Source organism: Mya arenaria, chromosome 11, assembly GCF_026914265.1.
Source record: "Mya arenaria isolate MELC-2E11 chromosome 11, ASM2691426v1".
In the NCBI taxonomy this organism is placed as follows: Eukaryota; Metazoa; Mollusca; class Bivalvia; order Myida; family Myidae; genus Mya; species Mya arenaria.
In genome coordinates, this window is record NC_069132.1 from 46,100,913 (window position 1) to 46,119,473 (window position 18,561).

At 36.2% G+C, this 18,561-nt stretch overlaps 1 protein-coding gene across 1 annotated transcript; it reads right to left on the bottom strand.

Moving 5' to 3' along the window:
* Positions 1 to 414: 414 nt before the first annotated feature.
* Positions 415 to 18,322, bottom strand: LOC128208774 (acetyl-coenzyme A synthetase 2-like, mitochondrial). Its single transcript, XM_052912366.1, has 14 exons — positions 17,892 to 18,322; positions 17,200 to 17,296; positions 16,473 to 16,672; positions 15,404 to 15,579; positions 15,008 to 15,160; positions 14,018 to 14,169; positions 11,342 to 11,475; positions 10,777 to 10,869; positions 10,063 to 10,178; positions 9,199 to 9,325; positions 8,786 to 8,913; positions 6,928 to 6,991; positions 6,086 to 6,207; positions 415 to 4,765 (listed from the first exon to the last, which is right to left on the bottom strand). The coding sequence occupies exons 1-14, from the start codon at positions 18,241 to 18,243 to the stop codon at positions 4,595 to 4,597; spliced, it is 2,085 nt and encodes a 694-aa protein (XP_052768326.1). The 5' UTR covers positions 18,244 to 18,322; the 3' UTR covers positions 415 to 4,594.
* Positions 18,323 to 18,561: the final 239 nt, after the last annotated feature.

Below are 18,561 nucleotides of genomic sequence, written 5' to 3' on the forward strand. Positions count from 1 at the left end.
AGGATTTGTTGCTGAAGGGTTTGGGGCATTTCATGAGTGGATGGGGAGTGCGTAACCTGGGCGCAAGACTGCGACCCCCTGATCACCGCAATCACTAACACTAGATCCGTGAAGAAACTGTTTGAAAACAAGTTAGCATTATATTCATGATATATCCATAGGTTATGGAATCTGTCAGGGACGTGAAAATAATAACAATTATAGTTCATTCTGTATAAAAACATATTAAAAAATCACCCTAGTCGATACACGTTATTCCGTATAGGTTCTATAGTTACATCAACCTGAAAACTTCTTTCACCAACCCAGGCCGATACTGACACCAATGGATATAGTAGCATCAAAGAGTAAACATAATTATTTTGTTCCTTTTTTGTTGAATCAGACTCCAACAACGACAACAACAACATCACATCCGATTGCAAAATTGTATTTTGGCTGCTATACACATTCATATCTCTGCTTAAATTGTGGTTAAAATCTGACTAATAAATTAAAAGTAGTAAATCACATACATTATGTAAATAATACTTAGCAACTAGTGCTGTCCAAAAAACATCAATATATTTCTAGAAAGTACAAAACAAGTATACAGTTGTCTGGGAAACTGAATGGTCCCAGGTGTTGTATGTAACCTTGAAACTGGTTATAAAATAAATAGCAACACTTTTTAAAAAATACTGGTCAACATTAACAACGTGGCAAGTCCAAGCCTTTAATGCATGAATAACAAAGTTTCCGCGGGGAGAACGCTTACACTAGTCTGTTTTTCAGTCCCAAAAGGGGCTTAACTCAACACTTAGTTTAACCAGAGTTATTGGTCTGGCTGAATAAGTGGATGCTTTCTCTGGTAACATGTGTACCAAGTTTCATTTGAAAATATTCAACAGGTTTTGAGTTATGGTCGGCCAACTTTGCCACTGACAACAACACCAAGGGTACGACAATACCTAGACTTTTATTCCTGAAAAAAAACCAGACAAACCAAAAATGAATACAACAGTACAAAGTGGCAGTCTTACAATTATGATTTAGAAAAGAAACAAATACAATACAAGCATAGATGTGCCACAACTTATAAATGGTTTGTTTGGCAGTTTCCAACCAAATAAAAAAAAAAAAACCTGAACATTTTTTTTTGTCTTTCCGGCTTTAACAGTTTTATTTTTTTTTAAAACCACATTAAGAGGTTAGGAAAAAAACACCAATTTCCCACACCCAAAAATATGTGTACAAACTATTTATTTACTGTGGCCATTATGGGTTTTTTTTTCAAAAAAGCAATTTTAATACATAAAAAGTAAATGAAATACATGTATAATGACTCAAAGATAACATATATAATTACAATTATGTAAATTAATAATGAAACCATGAATTTAACAATTATGATTCACTTTATTTTATTCATTTTTTTACCCAATTCAAAATCAACAAATCAAAGTTATTAAACTGTTATATGTGTTTGATCTTTACCATTACGTATATAAAAATGGAAATGCATATGAAATTAGTAAGCAAAAATAAACCCTAACACAAACAACTTTTGGCTCAAACAAATTTCCATACAACTCTTGTTTTTTGTAACAATTCAATTTTAATTAAAAATATACATTATAACAAACATATTGCTCATAAATGTCAAATCTGATTGAACAACATTTGAATATAAAAAATACTTTTTAAAACCATCTCAATATCTTATCTAAATAAATCTTATCTACATAAATTTCTATTCATCACACATACAAAAAGAGTATGTTAACAACATGAAAAAATACACAAAGAAAAAAGATGTGTGAATATAGCACCAGTGAGGTTTTAACAGCTGACTAACATTGTCTATTCTGAAAAATAGGCAAGGGGTTTGTTTGTGTATGACGGATTTATGCCCACAAGCAAGGAAAAGAGGCTAAAACCCATTTTGAAATTGTTTCCAATGTTACTAGTATTAACATTCCTTTTCAATGTTGCCAATGTCAAGCAACAAAAATCTTTACAACTGTACAAGAGTCTGAAGTTAAATCTCTCAATCTTGATTTCACCCATACTGTCAACAGCTTAATGTAAGATTACAAAAGCAAGAGTACTGCTACATGAAATTCTCTGCTTGTCTGTTTTATATAGTCCATGGAGGGGCATACAATCATGGCCATGGTTAAAGTTTTAGCATGCTGACACCACCACCAACAACACCAAGGCTATGACAATACATGAACTTTTCTTCTGAGAAAAACAGACAAGCTAATCAAATGATTGTTACATTAAAAAATGGTATTTCTAACATTCCTACAAAATTTTGATTTGCATAGTAAAGGAAAATGTTCAGTTAGTACACATGTACTTAATGAGGGCTCAGACACATTTTCACATCCAACCATTGTTTTTCAACCACTTTTTTTAGATGACAATAAAATTAAGAGTAACACAATCCTCATGTTTTTCCTTATGATTTAAAAATCTTACTTTATATATGGACTAAACCTTTAATTAACTTCTTTGTACAAACAGTTGGCAAATAATCAAGGCAACATATTATTAAAGCCTGTAGAGCTTATCCACTACTTCACAAGATTATACGATCATTCATAAGGGCAGTGAAAAATTGTTCAATATATCAATACTATGATCAATTTTTCTGTATGATAAGTCACCTTATTGTTAACAAATTTAAAACTTTGAAGATTTGGATTAGGCCCATAAGTGACTATCATGACTGTTATTTAAAGCTCTTATGAAACCATTCCACTATGTACACAGTAATAGATATACTTCCATTAAAGTAAGTAGCTTAAGAATTCTTATTTTATTATCTGCTTAACTGTTAAAGTATTCAATGTACAAATATGCTTTTTAATTTATAAAGACGTATACCACAATATTTATTTTGTCTGGGCCTGCTAACTCAAAACTCTTGTTAGTAGTAGAAATGCCTTTTACATGAAAATAAACGAGATACGATAATTTCTCCTTCTTTAGTAAAATATGTAACAATGTAACAATACTACATCTGGGAACCAAAAGTCACTTCTATCAATTTTACTTTCAAAGCAAGAAAATATGACTTGTATAATCATAAAAGGTATTATGTTAAGGAGCTGAATTGTTCAGCATACATATACACCAGGTTCTTGGGGTGACAATAAAATCAAGAGTCACATTGTTTTTCCCATGATTAAAAAAATCTATAAAAGCTATTATGTAGAAGTTCTGAACTATCTAAATTCAATAGAAATTAAAGAGATTAAAGACTACTGGTAACTCAGTAATTCCCAAAAGTAAACAGAGAATAACAATGTAAATACTATTAACATAATCAGTACTTAAAAAGTTACCAAATCTAATCCCTTAACCATATTTGTACACTTCTTAAATACTTTCATAATTCCCTGAATCACGTCAATTTCACACTCAAATAAACTACTTATATAGAACTAATAAAGAAATGGGTAAATAAAGGAATTTAATGATGCTGTCCCTTAAAATCCTAATACAACAGATACACATTGAATTTTTAAATATAACAGGAATGTAACAAATGCCCCCCAGAAAGCCTGGTTTGACAGATAGTATTAGTGTTTGAGCATATATGGACAGATAGCCTTAAGTAAATAACATATTTTCATGACAACTCCCATGCAGTAATATTGATTGCTAACATTTATAAAGAGCAAAGTATGAACACAAAGATGGAAAAACAGGATGGAGTAAATGTTAATTCATGTCTGTTGTCCTTTTAAATGATATCTTTGTGGATCATATAACAAGTATGTATGTCAACACTTTACATAATGAGATTTTTTTTCTAAGATTTTTTTTTGAATGAAGACTTAGAATAGAAAAAGTGGCATGAAAATTTAACTGTTAGGCACAAGGGAATGAAGAAACAAACAAATCCTGGTATTCATTATTAAAAGGGATCAACTGCTGGTAGATTCAAACTGCCTACCAAACATGTGGTTCCTAGGCATATTGACCTAAACCTTTAACCCACTGACCTCAAAATCAATAGGGTTCATCTACTGGTCAAGACCAACCTGTCTACTAAGTTATATGTCCCTGGGCCCCAGCGTTCTTCAGTTGTTGATCAGAACTGGATTACCACAACCTTGACCTTTGCCCAAATAACCTTAAAATCAATAATTTCATCTGCTGGTTTTGACCAACCTGCCTATCAAGTTTGAGGTCCCTGGGCCTAAGAGTTCACAAGTTATTTATCAGAAAATGTAGGGACAGCCGGCCAGACTGACAGTCAGGTTACTATTTGCATAATTGGGGGGCATAAAAAAGCACTTGGAACTGAATGGTAAAACAAAAAATCTATATATCACCTTTTTCATAGTTGAAAAATATGATATACATGCTGAAAATTGAAGGTTAAGTGTATAAAATCAACGTTCTGATTAATATATATCTAATATATATTGGTTCACAGAGAAAAGCTCAATATCAGCACCTTATAAAATGTCATGCAGACAAAAATCCATGTCAGATTGGTTTCTTACGCCCATTTCAATCGACAATTAAAACATAAATCTAAGTACAAACTGCTGCACATTATCACAAATTTTGATTTTTTTTCAGCAAGTCCAGCTCACTTAGATTTTTGTAGCGACTGTTGATGTTTATCGACCAGAATTTCCACAATCGACGGGTCAAACAATGTCGATACATCGCCGAGCTCGTCTGGCTTGTTGGCGGCAATCTTTCGTAAGATACGCCGCATGATCTTACCTGAACGAGTCTTGGGTAAGCCTGGTGTGAGCTGAAATAATGAAAGGTGTCAATGTAGTGTCCCTAGACTGTATTGTTAGCCCTTACTTTTGTTATGAATTTTGGCTTTTTCCTTTAAAAAACAGATACATTAAATAATTTTCTAAACTGATTTAGTTTTAATCAATTTAAAAACAAAACAAAAACAGCTATCTAAACAAGAGATGTTTGTCAAACATTATGCCCCCCATGAGCGCCATGTTGTCAGGATTATATGGACAATTGAATGAAATATGCATGGACCGAAATGACAGCTGATTTGTCAGTGACATTGGATGCCGTAGAGGCAGTTTTAAGATTATGACCATTCAAAGTGTGAGGATAGAGTGTGTTATGACCATGACCTTTGACTCTATGACCTAAAAATCAAGGACCTAAAAATCAAGGAGTCATCAGCTGGTCACCAAAGACCTAAATGTCAAGTTTGAGGGCCATGGGTGCAGGCATTGTCAAGTTATCACTTGAACAACCTTTTACCATTCAAGGTCACTGTGACCTTGACCTTTGGCCCGATGACCCCAAAAAACAAAAGGGGTCATCTACTGGTCAGGCCTAACTTCTATATCAAGTTTGATGACCATAGGTCTAGGTATTGTTGAGTTATCACTCGGACAAGCTTTTAAATTCTTTTACCATTAAAGGTCACTGTGACCTTGACCTTTGAACACATGAGCCCTAAAATCAATAGGGGTCATACTGGTCAGGCCAAACTTTCATGTCAAGTTTGATGACCATACGACTAGGAATTGATGAGTTATCACTCGGACAAGCTTTGGTCTACCGACGGACAGACGGACGGACCAACCGACCCAAATGTGCAAAGCAATATACCCCTCTTTTTCGAAGGGGGGCATAATAAATAAGAAAATTTGATCTTAAAAATCATTATATAGACGTAACTTACTTTTCTATCATATAAATTTAACCTTTCAACCAAATGCACATAGTTTTCATTGGAGGAGTCTTACCGAGTAACCTTTGGAAAAATGCAAGTTCTGTAAACTAGATGTATCACCTGTTGGGAGCACCCATAATTTGGCTAGTAAAGATCACCATGACCTTGACCTTTGACCCCAAAGTCAACAAGGTTTTAAGCCTACCATGACTGCAGTGTATACCAAGTTTCAAGATTCTACACCTAGTTTTTGATCAGAAACAACAGTGTGATGCTAGCAACAACAACCGATAAAGTTATGACTGTGCATCTACAACACAAAACAATACAGATTCCACAAAAGATTAATCTTGGTTAACCAGGATAAAAAAGATTCAGTTATAAATTGAGGATTCTCAAAAGCAATATAATTTATACCAGTATAAAGTCCGGCTGTGCGAATGAAGATACCCGAGACTTGCAGGCGTGTTTGAGATCAGACATCAACTCCTCCTCTGACTTTGAGACACGATCCTTTAGCACAACAAATGCGTAAATACCTGAACAAAAAAAAATATGTAAGCAACTGAGGTGATTAAGGTACAAGTTGTATTGATCTCAAAACTGTTCTTCTAATTCACCTATCAATATGTCTTGCGCAGAGGTTTTGGGTTTCATCACCACCAGGGGTACTTTCTCATGGCCTCTCAAAATGGACACAGACTCGAGAGCACTTTTTTAGCTATCAGCTTTTGTCAAAATAAAGCTTAAAAAAGATCAGTGTTTTTACCAGCAAACCCAAAGGATTTAGATAAATGGCAAATTTTGATTCTATATCTCACACCTGGAGCAGGGTAAGTTTTCAAAAAAGGTTCAGAGGTGTGCCTAGCATCATTTATCCTTTGGAAAAAACAAAAGCTATCTATTTTTTAGGTGGCACCTAACTTTGCCTGTCGAAAACCTGATTAAAGCCTGCCTGTCAGGAATCAGACGCTGTTTGAAGTGCCCTATTTTTGTGCCCTCTAAAAATGGTTTACTAAGCATTTATTAGAATAGACATGGTTCTATTAGTAATTAGCTTTCTTCACAATCATGCTTAAAAACTAGTTTAAACTCCACATAATATAAGTGGTTTTTACACATTTTTTTCTGTTAAGGCAAGTACATGAAGAACAACTATTGTGCCATGTTTCCTACCCTTCAATTAAACCTTATTTGAAATATACAAGTCTTGTAAGCAATTATTTACATTGAAAAGTCAATAATTCTATACTACATACCTTCGCCCTTGATTTCATGAGGAAAGCCCACAACCGCTGACTCTGCTACATCTTCATGATCATCCTGGGGTAGGAAATAATGAGGATAAAGCATTGCACCATGAAAGCCATTGTACCTGTTACAAGCAAATTCTGGGCCCATGTTAGCTGGTTCTGAGCCCAGTTATGCAAGTTCTCAGCCTGTTGAATGAAATTCTGGGCCCAAGTAAGCAAGTAAGGGCCCATGTAAGCAAGTAAGGGCCCATGTAAGCAAGTAAGGGCCCATGTAAGCAAGTTCTCAGACAACCTATAAGCAAATTTCAGGCCTGTTATTAAGTTCTTGGCCCATGTAAGCAAGTTCTGGGCCCATGCAAGCAAGTTCTGGGCCAATGTAAGCAAGTTCTTGGCCCATGTAAGCGAATTCTTGGCCCATGTAAGCAAGTTCTGGGCCCAAATAAGCAAGTTAATGGCCCATTTCAGCAAGTTAAGGGCCCATGTAAGCAAACAGTCTGAGTTGAGAATAAAACTGCAAATATTAATTTTATTGTTTCTTCTTGTTCATTGTCTGTAAAGATGGCTGCATATTATTACCCTCAAAGTATTTCATAATTAATTACACAAAGTTTGTAAGAAGAGTCTTGAGATGGACCTGAACATAAATTTCGGCCATGAATCTCTGAACACATCCTTCTAAATTGACCTCGCTTACTTGTCCTAGACCGTAGACTACAGGCAACACTTCTCACTAAATTGACCTAACCCAATGACAACACATCACGCTTATTGACTTACAGATGGATTTTCTTGTTAATCTTCACAAGAAAGAGAATAGACAAGTATTTAAGATAAGATCAAGGGCTAGTACAACTACATGTAATCTTCTTATATACTGTATTACAGCTACCAATCACTTCTGATATATGAACATGTAGTTTTAAATCAAGTATGAACGTGTGTGTTTGCCCCTGACTGAAGAAATATGTATTATCCTTGATATTAACACAATAGTTTTTGTTGGCCCTCAACATTTTGTCAATAACAGTTGACAAATAAACTGTTTAGTTTATCATCAGGCTGATCAGAACCATTGTTGGCAACCACGGTACTTTCTTCCTGTACATTTTATACAAACTGTGGGAAAATTGTCTGAAAAAGTTATATTTATATGAATGTGCATGAGGAGGGGAGACAACTCTTCTCGATGATACTGCATGTTTCAATGAAAATTTATACTCCTCAATAAACCTGTACTGTCAGTTGTCAGTTGTCTCCGCAGGTGAGTGTTGTAAATGTCTGGTTTAAAATTTGTACCAGTAGTGAACAAGCGAAATGTGAGTTCAATTTGAGCTTTTGCCACAATACTTTTTCTACAAGAAAACATTAGAATGAGTATCCATGCATATGTGAGAGTCAAATTTCCGGAAAGGTTTTTTTGTGGAACCAATGAAACTGCCTCATTACTTGTTCATGTTAATGAGATTTTCCTAGCCAAATTGCTTCTGGTATACACAAGGAAGCATAGTGCAGTAGTTAATCAGGGATATCCATGATGACCTGAACAGTTAATACTTGATTCAGATTGATAAGACCAATCAAATACAATAAACAGAAAGTATCAAACAGCAAGATATAGATTATCCTATATCTTGTATTTGTTTTTTTTTGCGCTCAAGTTCAGGTCAGTAGAAAATGTTCTTCCTGGTTTAAAAAAGTCTGTGTTAAGTTTAATGAAAATATGCTTTCTGCATCTTTTCAAATATTTTTGTATAATTACATTTTTTTTAACTAAATACCAATCACATTTTCATAGTAATTGAATGCAGATTATTAATTTTTCTCCTGAAAGTCAGATTCAAAATCGACTGCAATGACAGCTTACAATGACATCCTCTATCTCGGCAGTTCCCAGCCTGTGTCCACTGACATTGAGGACATCGTCCATCCTTCCTGTTATCTGGTAGTAACCGTCCTGTGTACGATAAGCCCCGTCTCCCGAGAAATAGAAACCTGTAAATATAGAAGCAAAATACTAGCATTACATTGAAAACATTATCAATTTTCCTTGTTATCTGATAGAACCCGTATTGTGTGCAATAAGCCCCGTCTTCAGAAAAATAGTAACTTGCAAAAAAACAAGCAAAGTACCAACATGACACTGAACATATGGATATAATGTACATTGTTTTTATGAACATTAGTACTTACTTGCCCAGGTATTGAAAATGAATGTCCTGCTTCTGTCATGTAATCCCACATAAACTCTTATTTCTACAGGAAAAAAGGACATCATACCTGGATAGTCAGCATAGTATGTCTTGAGGAAGCGGTCATGATCTCCGTATATCGTTCGAGCCATGCCTGGCCAAGGGTGGCGTACACACAGGGCACCCTTCACGTTACCTCCTGTCAACTCTTGTTTCTGTGTCAAGATATTTGAAACTGTGTAAACATACCAAGGAGAGGGGCATTGCTCATGATTGTTCAATCCTTGTCTTATCTACCAACTATGTTTACACCCTACTAAGAAAAGACAACAGCTAAAAGATTTCATCATGGACAACAGAGGTGCTGAGGAGCAGCTTCAATTCTCATCTTTTGTTGTGTTTTTTTTCATAAAAAAGGGGCATTACTCACAAATTATTAATGCCATAGTTATGAACCTTGTGCTTATTCTTTCTGGCAATATTTCAACCAAGCTCCAAATGAATATCTTGGAACAGGTTATGGCTAAGCCTAAATTTTTTGCACGCATACGGCGATGCTGACAATGAAAACAATTCCAAGGCTATGACAAAACCTTGCCTTTCCTTAAAAAAATGAAGCTTAAAGTTACCAAAAGGCAATAAAGAGAAAACCATGCGCAAATTATCATTGATCAAACAAACAAAAATATAAAATTTTAACCACTTCCAAAGCCAGTGACTGTATAGAAATTTGACAGAAAGAGTTATTGCTATATATATATTTACACAATCACAGATCTTAGAACTTTATAACACAGTGAATTTCATGCTGAAGAACACTTTTTTTCAAATAAACGTCTCAAAAATGACGAAGTTATGAACCTTGTCTTATATACCTATTGTACAGCATATGAAATTAAAAAATTTGCACTGTTCGCATAAACCTCATAGTGAGAAAGCTTGTGAATCTCACAGTGACTGGGTCCAGGAGGACAGGTTCTATGCCGAAAAAAGGCCTCATGGGCATTGCCGGGCGAATCTCTGCGTCAGGACTTGATGGGCGAGGGGTAATTGCTATACCTCCAGTCTCTACAAGCAGATTAGCCATAGAATATGATAATGGCAACATTCAAATATTTGTATATTTAAATTACTTTATTGCAAAAATAAAAAGCATTGCAGAGTGAATGCCAATGCTTGTCTGTAATTTTTTTTTAATTTGGAAATGGGGCATACCTTAAACAAAACGTTAGCCAGAGTTAATGGCCTTGCTGTTCATGTGAATAGTGTCTTTCAAAAACATGTGTACTGAGTTTCAATTGAATATCTTGAAGAATTTGTGAGTTTTGGTCAAGGCTCAAGAATTTGAGCAACTCTGACGTTGACACTGCCAACACCAACGACACAAAGGCTATCACATTTCTTCTTTTTTTCTTTGAAAAAGGTAAATATATATATTCCCGAAAAACAATTGTCCATATAACTCAATTAGAGTGTATGTCACAGTGAACAGGTGTACAAAAGCTTGTGTTACTATTTGTAACTATTTTTAAATTATAGCTAGTACTGAGATGAACATTTTCGAACAAGACAAAGGGTGATGCAGACATAAAGGCCTAAAACAAAAACGTGATTTTTTTTATTTCAAACAGATATAGTTAGAAAACAGTGCATAATTCCTACTGACCAGTTTGCCACCATGTATCACAGATGTCACATCGCCCCTCCCCAACGACATTGTAGTACCAGTCCCATGCCTCGTTGTTTAGTGGCTCACCAACTGAAACATACAGTAACTGTTCATTTAAATTTCTGTGAAACTATGATTGATAATTTGCCAAATAGGTCTTGCCTCACAATGCACAACGTTTAACTAACACATACATGTAAAGAAAATAAAATAAAAATTATGATTTCATTTCCCCAAACATAAACAATCAGGATTCTAGCATGTTCATTTGTAAAAATAAACCATTACATAAATGGATTCTATTAATTTACATATACCTAATTAATGCATCATTTAATTCTTGTTCATACTTTTAATGTAAAATGCAGTTTGAATTAAGAGCTGGTATTTCTAAGGTACCAGAAAAATTATTAATGGACGTTTTTTGCCATGTTAGACTTGCAATAAATGTATAGTAGATTTTTATTGCGGGTACTATATGGGGAATTCTAAAATCACTGGAAAACCTAGAACAATCAATCTCCTAAAAATCTCTCTGCTTATTACTTGTAACTAAATTTACCACATCCAAGTTTCCTGAGGGACGACCGGTCGTATTTTAAGACCCACTCATCACCATTTTTGAGCAGCATACGAAGAGCAGTGGGAGCCAGGTAGATGTGGTTCAACTTGAGCCTCTCAACCATCTCCCAGTACCTAACAACAATGGATGGGAGGGCATATATACAAATCAACACTTCACTACCACATTTGAGTAACATACGGAGAGCAGTGGGAGCCAGGTAGATGTGGTTCAACTTGAGCCTCTCAACCATCTCCCAGTACCTAACAACAATGGATGGGAGGGCATATATACAAATCAACACTTCACTACCACACTTGAGTAACATACGGAGAGCAGTGGGGGCCAGGTAGATGTGGTTCAACTTGAGCCTCTCAACCATCCCCCAGTACCTAACAACAGTGGATGGGAGGGCATATATACAAATTAACACTTCACTACCACACTTGAGTAACATACGGAGAGCAGTGGGGGCCAGGTAGATGTGGTTCAACTTGAGCCTCTCAACCATCTCCAAGTACCTAACAACAGTGGATGGGAGGGCATATATACAAATCAACACTTCACTACCACACTTGAGTAACATACGGAGAGCAGTGGGAGCCAGGTAGATGTGGTTCAACTTGAGCCTCTCAACCATCTCCCAGTACCTAACAACAATGGATGGGAGGGCATATATACAAATCAACACTTCACTACCACACTTGAGTAACATACGGAGAGCAGTGGGAGCCAGGTAGATGTGGTTCAACTTGAGCCTCTCAACCATCTCCAAGTACCTAACAACAGTGGATGGGAGGGCATATATACAAATCAACACTTCACTACCACACTTGAGTAACATACGGAGAGCAGTGGGAGCCAGGTAGATGTGGTTCAACTTGAGCCTCTCAACCATCTCCAAGTACCTAACAACAGTGGATGGGAGGGCATATATACAAATCAACACTTCACTACCACACTTGAGTAACATACGGAGAGCAGTGGGAGCCAGGTAGATGTGGTTCAACTTGAGCCTCTCAACCATCTCCAAGTACCTAACAACAGTGGATGGGAGGGCATATATACAAATCAACACTTCACTACCACACTTGAGTAACATACGGAGAGCAGTGGGAGCCAGGTAGATGTGGTTCAACTTGAGCCTCTCAACCATCCCCCAGTACCTAACAACAGTGGATGGGAGGGCATATATACAAATCAACACTTCACTACCACACTTGAGTAACATACGGAGAGCAGTGGGAGCCAGGTAGATGTGGTTCAACTTGAGCCTCTCAACCATCTCCAAGTACCTAACAACAGTGGATGGGAGGGCATATATACAAATTAACACAACTCTACCTCACTAAAGCAAGATACGGAGAGCAGTGGGGGCCAGGTAGATGTGGTTCAACTTGAGCCTCTCAACCATCCTCCAGTACCTAACAACAGTGGATGGGAGGGCATATATACAAATTAACACTTCACTACCACACTTGAGTAACATACGGAGAGCAGTGGGAGCCAGGTAGATGTGGTTCAACTTGAGCCTCTCAACCATCTCCAAGTATCTAACAACAGTGGATGGGAGGGCATATATACAAATCAACACTTCACTACCACACTTGAGTAACATACGGAGAGCAGTGGGAGCCAGGTAGATGTGGTTCAACTTGAGCCTCTCAACCATCTCCAAGTACCTAACAACAGTGGATGGGAGGGCATATATACAAATCAACACTTCACTACCACACTTGAGTAACATACGGAGAGCAGTGGGGGCCAGGTAGATGTGGTTCAACTTGAGCCTCTCAACCATCTCCAAGTATCTAACAACAGTGGATGGGAGGGCATATATACAAATTAACACAACTCTACCACACTTGAGTAACATACGGAGAGCAGTGGGAGCCAGGTAGATGTGGTTCAACTTGAGCCTCTCAACCATCTCCAAGTACCTAACAACAGTGGATGGGAGGGCATATATACAAATCAACACTTCACTACCACACTTGAGTAACATACGGAGAGCAGTGGGAGCCAGGTAGATGTGGTTCAACTTGAGCCTCTCAACCATCTCCAAGTACCTAACAACAGTGGATGGGAGGGCATATATACAAATCAACACTTCACTACCACACTTGAGTAACATACGGAGAGCAGTGGGAGCCAGGTAGATGTGGTTCAACTTGAGCCTCTCAACCATCTCCAAGTATCTACACAACAGTGGATTAGCCAGTAATGGTAAAATGGACATTGCTTGCGGATACCAATGTGTTTTCAAAGTTAATGGCCCACATTTAAGTTTTCCGCACAATGCCAATGGCTACACCAGGAAGACATCAAGGCTATGACAATTCCTCCACTTCTATTCTTTGAGACAAAGGTAAGCTTATAGGAGATATTGCTCAAGTGTTCACACTTAGTCAAGACATAACTCAAATATTAATCTGATCAAAGTGATAGCACACATCTGCAATTGTGCCTTGTTTTATGAGATTGTCATGGACATTACATTGGAATAATGGTTCCTTTTTGAAAATATTCTACTTTTTGAATGACTCTAAAAAATACTCCAATTTTAATTGTTAACAAATACACATCATGGAGCATTCAAATTACAGAATATTTGCCACATTAGGTACAACCTTCACTTAACACTAAAACTTCAAATACCGCTAATCTCATACAAACCTGCCCGGATCAGGGTAGACAGGGGTGCTCTCAAACAACAGTGTAGTGGCACCATTACTCAAGGGGCCGTATACAACGTATGAATGCCCTGTGATCCACCCTATGTCCGCTACACATCCAAATGTCTCACCCTCTTTGTAGTCAAATACATGCTGAAACGGCATAGAAATCAAACTGATTTATTCTTATATTCAGAAGTATTGAGGAACATGTGAACTTGAAATGCAACAAGTAGAAATGGTTCTTAGAGAATTTTTTATTAATCTATTTTGGGCAGCATATGAAGTATATCTTTCATCAAAAGGAAGTTGAAGTTAGTTAAGCTATCTTAAAGGTTTCATGGACTTTAAAACTTGTAACACTATTGGGGGGAACAATATTATTAACTTTAGCCATAGGAAATAATGACTTTATATTTCCTGATACATCATATTTACTGCCACTATATATTGCCTGACTTGTCACAGTTCACTTGCTCCTGCATCGTCGGCAACATCGGTACTTTACACACTTTACAAATTTACACTACTTTAGTACCATGGGAAAATTGACTGATAATTTTATGAATAAGGGAAAAATCACTTCTTCTTATGAAATTGCATTCTACAATTTCATACTCTTAAACTAAGAAGATTAACAATATTTTCATACAGAGGTTTTGTTTCTAAACATAGAAAAAGAACACACAACATAATTTCATTGGCTGAGATTTCAAAGAGGTTCCCATTCAGCCCCAATGAAACTGCCACATTAATAATTCATGATACGAGATCTTCCTATGTCCTCGATGAAGCAGAGCGTAATAATGTACTAGGGATATCCTATGATATTGTTGATATTGTTGTAAGAAACCATTTAACTCTCTCAGGAAAACCCTCCATTATTGATCAAATAAAATTTTAACATGGACCTTTTTTGCAAAATAAAGAGAGCCACCTTAAATTAATGTGGAGTCAATTAATTGAGCACACCATTTTAAACATGACTTACCTTCATGGTCATGTTTGCATAGAGAAGGTAGCCTGCTTGGGAGTGTGCTATACCCTTGGGCTTGCCCGTGGATCCCGAGGTATACAACATAAACAATAGGTCTTCACTGTCCAATACTGCTGGAGTGTGGCTATCACTGGCTGACTCCAATTCCTGGAGTAAAGGTAGTCGTAAAATTATTCCTAACCTCAGACCATTTAATGATATGTTTTTCTTATTATTTATGTTTAATTATAACCAAGGAAACCTTTGCTTTACAAAATAAACAGGTATTTCACTGCTGAAGTTCTTTCTTTTCAATTTGACAATCACACAATGCCTTGAAAATATTTTTGAATTTACAATATAATGGAATAGAAAGCATGAAAAGTGAAAAACAAAACAAATCCACAGTACCTTGTCAAGATTGATATCGATATTGCTCATCGGCACCTCATTCCCTGTCCTCTGATAAACGAACACCCTTTTCACACAGGGGCAGGTTTGAACAGCATCGTCCACCACTTTCTTCAGATCGATAATCTTCCCCCCTCTCACACCTTGGTCTGCAGTGATCACAGTTTCTACCTGAGCTGGAAAAAAATAGATGAAACATTGCAGGATGTTCTCTATACTCTGATATGTCCTTTATCTAAACACCCTGCAGTACTAACCGGCCTAAACAACAACTTTCTTCAGTGAGATAATCTCCTCTCAAATTTTTTTATTTATTTTGCGTCTATTTTATTAAATTCTTGTTTATTTATAAACCACGATACAGCACATTTGAAATGTGTTGAAATTTCTTCATGGCATATTTCTCAACTCTGTAAATTTTCTCAGTGATATTGTTATAAAAGTCCCTTCACTAAATACATAAATAAACAACTTAAATTATTCACACTTACCAATTATCCACCAAATGAAAACAGTTTGTTATTTTGATGCAAATGCTAATTTAGCAACATGCCACAAACAGTCATGAACTTTCACACCTTCAGCTCAATCTTCAGTACAACATTAAGTATATAGGAAGTGTGTGAAATATAACTTTGATATAACCAAAAACAGAGATAGGAAAGTCAACGCTTGCAGAAATGTTTCAAATAGAAACAGAAGGAATCATTTTTAGACTGGAAAAACTGTTCGATATGCAGAAAATTGAGATATCACAGACTGACATGGTGAGTTAAGACTTAATCTTCTATTTAAGATCATAAGTACCACTCTATACAACATCTCTTTTCAGCAGGATAATCATTCCAACTTGCATAATAATCTGCTGTGGTTTCAGTAATTGAATGAAAGCACATAAAAAGGCTCAAGTTAGAATCAAAGACAAGGAATCAAAGGATTTCATCAAGGTTTACTCCCATCATAAAGTTGAGCATTTTAAAATATCCATTTCTATATAATCCCTTTAATATAAACAAATGTGTGATACCCTTCAAAATAAAAAAACCCCAACTTCTCTATAATAACCTACCATCCATAATCCGCCCAGCTAGAGCTTCAGCGGAGAACCCAGCAAAAACAACACTGTGGATGGCACCTATACGAGCACATGCTAGCATGGCAGCCACTGCAGTGGGAGACTTGGGCATATAGATGGCGACACGGTCTCCTTGCTTCACTCCATGGCCCTCCAGTACATTCGACATCTTGCATAAGAGTTTCTGGAATTCCCTAGATAATCAAATTTGAGCATCTTTCAGAAGAGTAATGCCTTCTTTGTATATTAACTCTTTTTCTTTAATTGCAATGTTATGTGCGCATGATGATTACATCTATTCCACTTTTAAATGTCAGAATAATAAAAAAAAACTGCATTTAACTACTCATTATTATTTTATTATCTCAGTATGTCATTTTTTTTTATTTCAACTACACAATTTTCAGGTATAGAACACAACATAGCCTTTTTTATCAACTGAAAATTGTGAATATAGGGGTATCACTAGAAATTACATTCTCAAACTAGATTTCACATTTAATAACTATAGCTGTTTTTAATAACATGCCAAGCCTTTTTCTTGTAATTTAAGGAAAAAGTATTTGCACCTCATAATTTGGATGTCTGCATGAATTCCATAGAGAATAGGTCAGAAATTTATGGTCAGAATAACTGACCATTGGGCTGCCAAGAAAATGCCAAGAATGCTAAAGAAATTGAGGTCAAGTTATATTCCTGAGCTATCTGACATTCTATTGACCTGTAAGTGACATATTCTTGAGTTCCTGGTTCATCTTTCTCCCAGATCATGGCTATCTTGTCTGGACTACTCTCAGCATGTCGATCAACACAGTTTACTGTAAGAAAAAAGAAACTTGTATTTATCTACAAGTCACAAAAATAAACTCCTATACATTTTCAGTGAGGATGTAACCCCCCTCACCAAAAATCTGTACCGAAGACTTCTTCAATTACTACCGAATCCTGCATCACACATAATTTCAAGTGATTTTAACAGTCTAAATACTGAATAGTGAATACTGCCAATTTTTCAAGTTTCTGTGTATTCCTTGAAATCCCCAGAAATGTTGCACACCAAAAAGGTTGGTTACATCTTGTTCAATTGATTTAAAATTACATAATGTAGCATTTAGATCTTTACTTCTTAACGAAATCACTAACAAAGCAATAGCATTCATAAAAACACACATTCATTTGTAGTCACAGACATTGAAAATGAGTTTTCGAGTTGGATTTGTAACATATCACTTTGCATTGAAAATTTAACAAGTCTATTAAAATGCTTAATGGAAACTCAGTTTCAAAGAAATCAAGCGATAAATTTAGCAATGCAGGGTTTGCCGTCTTGTTGTAACAAGTCAGTGATTCCTTCCCTGCCTTCAGGGCTTCTCCTTAATGTGAATAAAAGACCTGCAAGCATTAGCATTTTACCAGATGCATTGATTTTTCCATCCAGGAACCATCGAATGTGACCAGACTTCATATCACAGTCTTTGGTGAGACTGAAATCCTCATACCACTGAAGCCTAGACCTGGCAAGTGTCCCCCAGAAATAGTCTGGCTTCTCAATGCTAAGACGGTAGAGATCATCATGACTTTTCAATCCATCTTTATCAAATTCTGGCAGTGGGGTCGTTGATATACTGCGAGTGTTATCATTTATTGCAGATTTTCTTCCTGTTTTCGTTTCCAAAATTGAAACGGTGTTTGCGCTTGTCCGGAGTAATGATGCATTAAAAACGCCCGTTAAAAGGTTGGAACCCCTGTGAAGACACCGAAACATTTTAAGTTTAGAGCTGTCAAGCACGCATTACCATGACATCTTAGAGAAAAAAATAAAAGATAAACTTCGTAGGTTGGAAACCTTATCGCGTAAAAATATTACGTTGTAAAATATACTATTCACATATACGTACCCATTTTGATTCATACCATAGTTTAAATTCGCATTGTGTATTCATCACATGCATCATAACAGATTTAGGAAGAAAGTGTCTACTCACAACTCAAAACTTACAAAAAATATAAACTGTTTTACAGGAATTATTCTAGTTTTCTTCCATTTTTTGCTCATCGGCAGCAGGGTGCAGCGGACATCACA

Coding starts and splice junctions, on each gene's coding strand:
- LOC128208774 (XM_052912366.1), bottom strand. CDS start 18,243: ATGTTTCGGTGTCTTCACAGGGGTTCCAACCTTTTAACGGGCGTTTTT. Junction 17,297..17,891: donor TGGAAAAATCAATGCATCTG/GTAAAATGCTAA, acceptor TTTTTCTTACAG/TAAACTGTGTTGATCGACAT. Junction 6,992..8,785: donor CCGAGATAGAGGATGTCATT/GTAAGCTGTCAT, acceptor TTCCTACCCCAG/GATGATCATGAAGATGTAGC.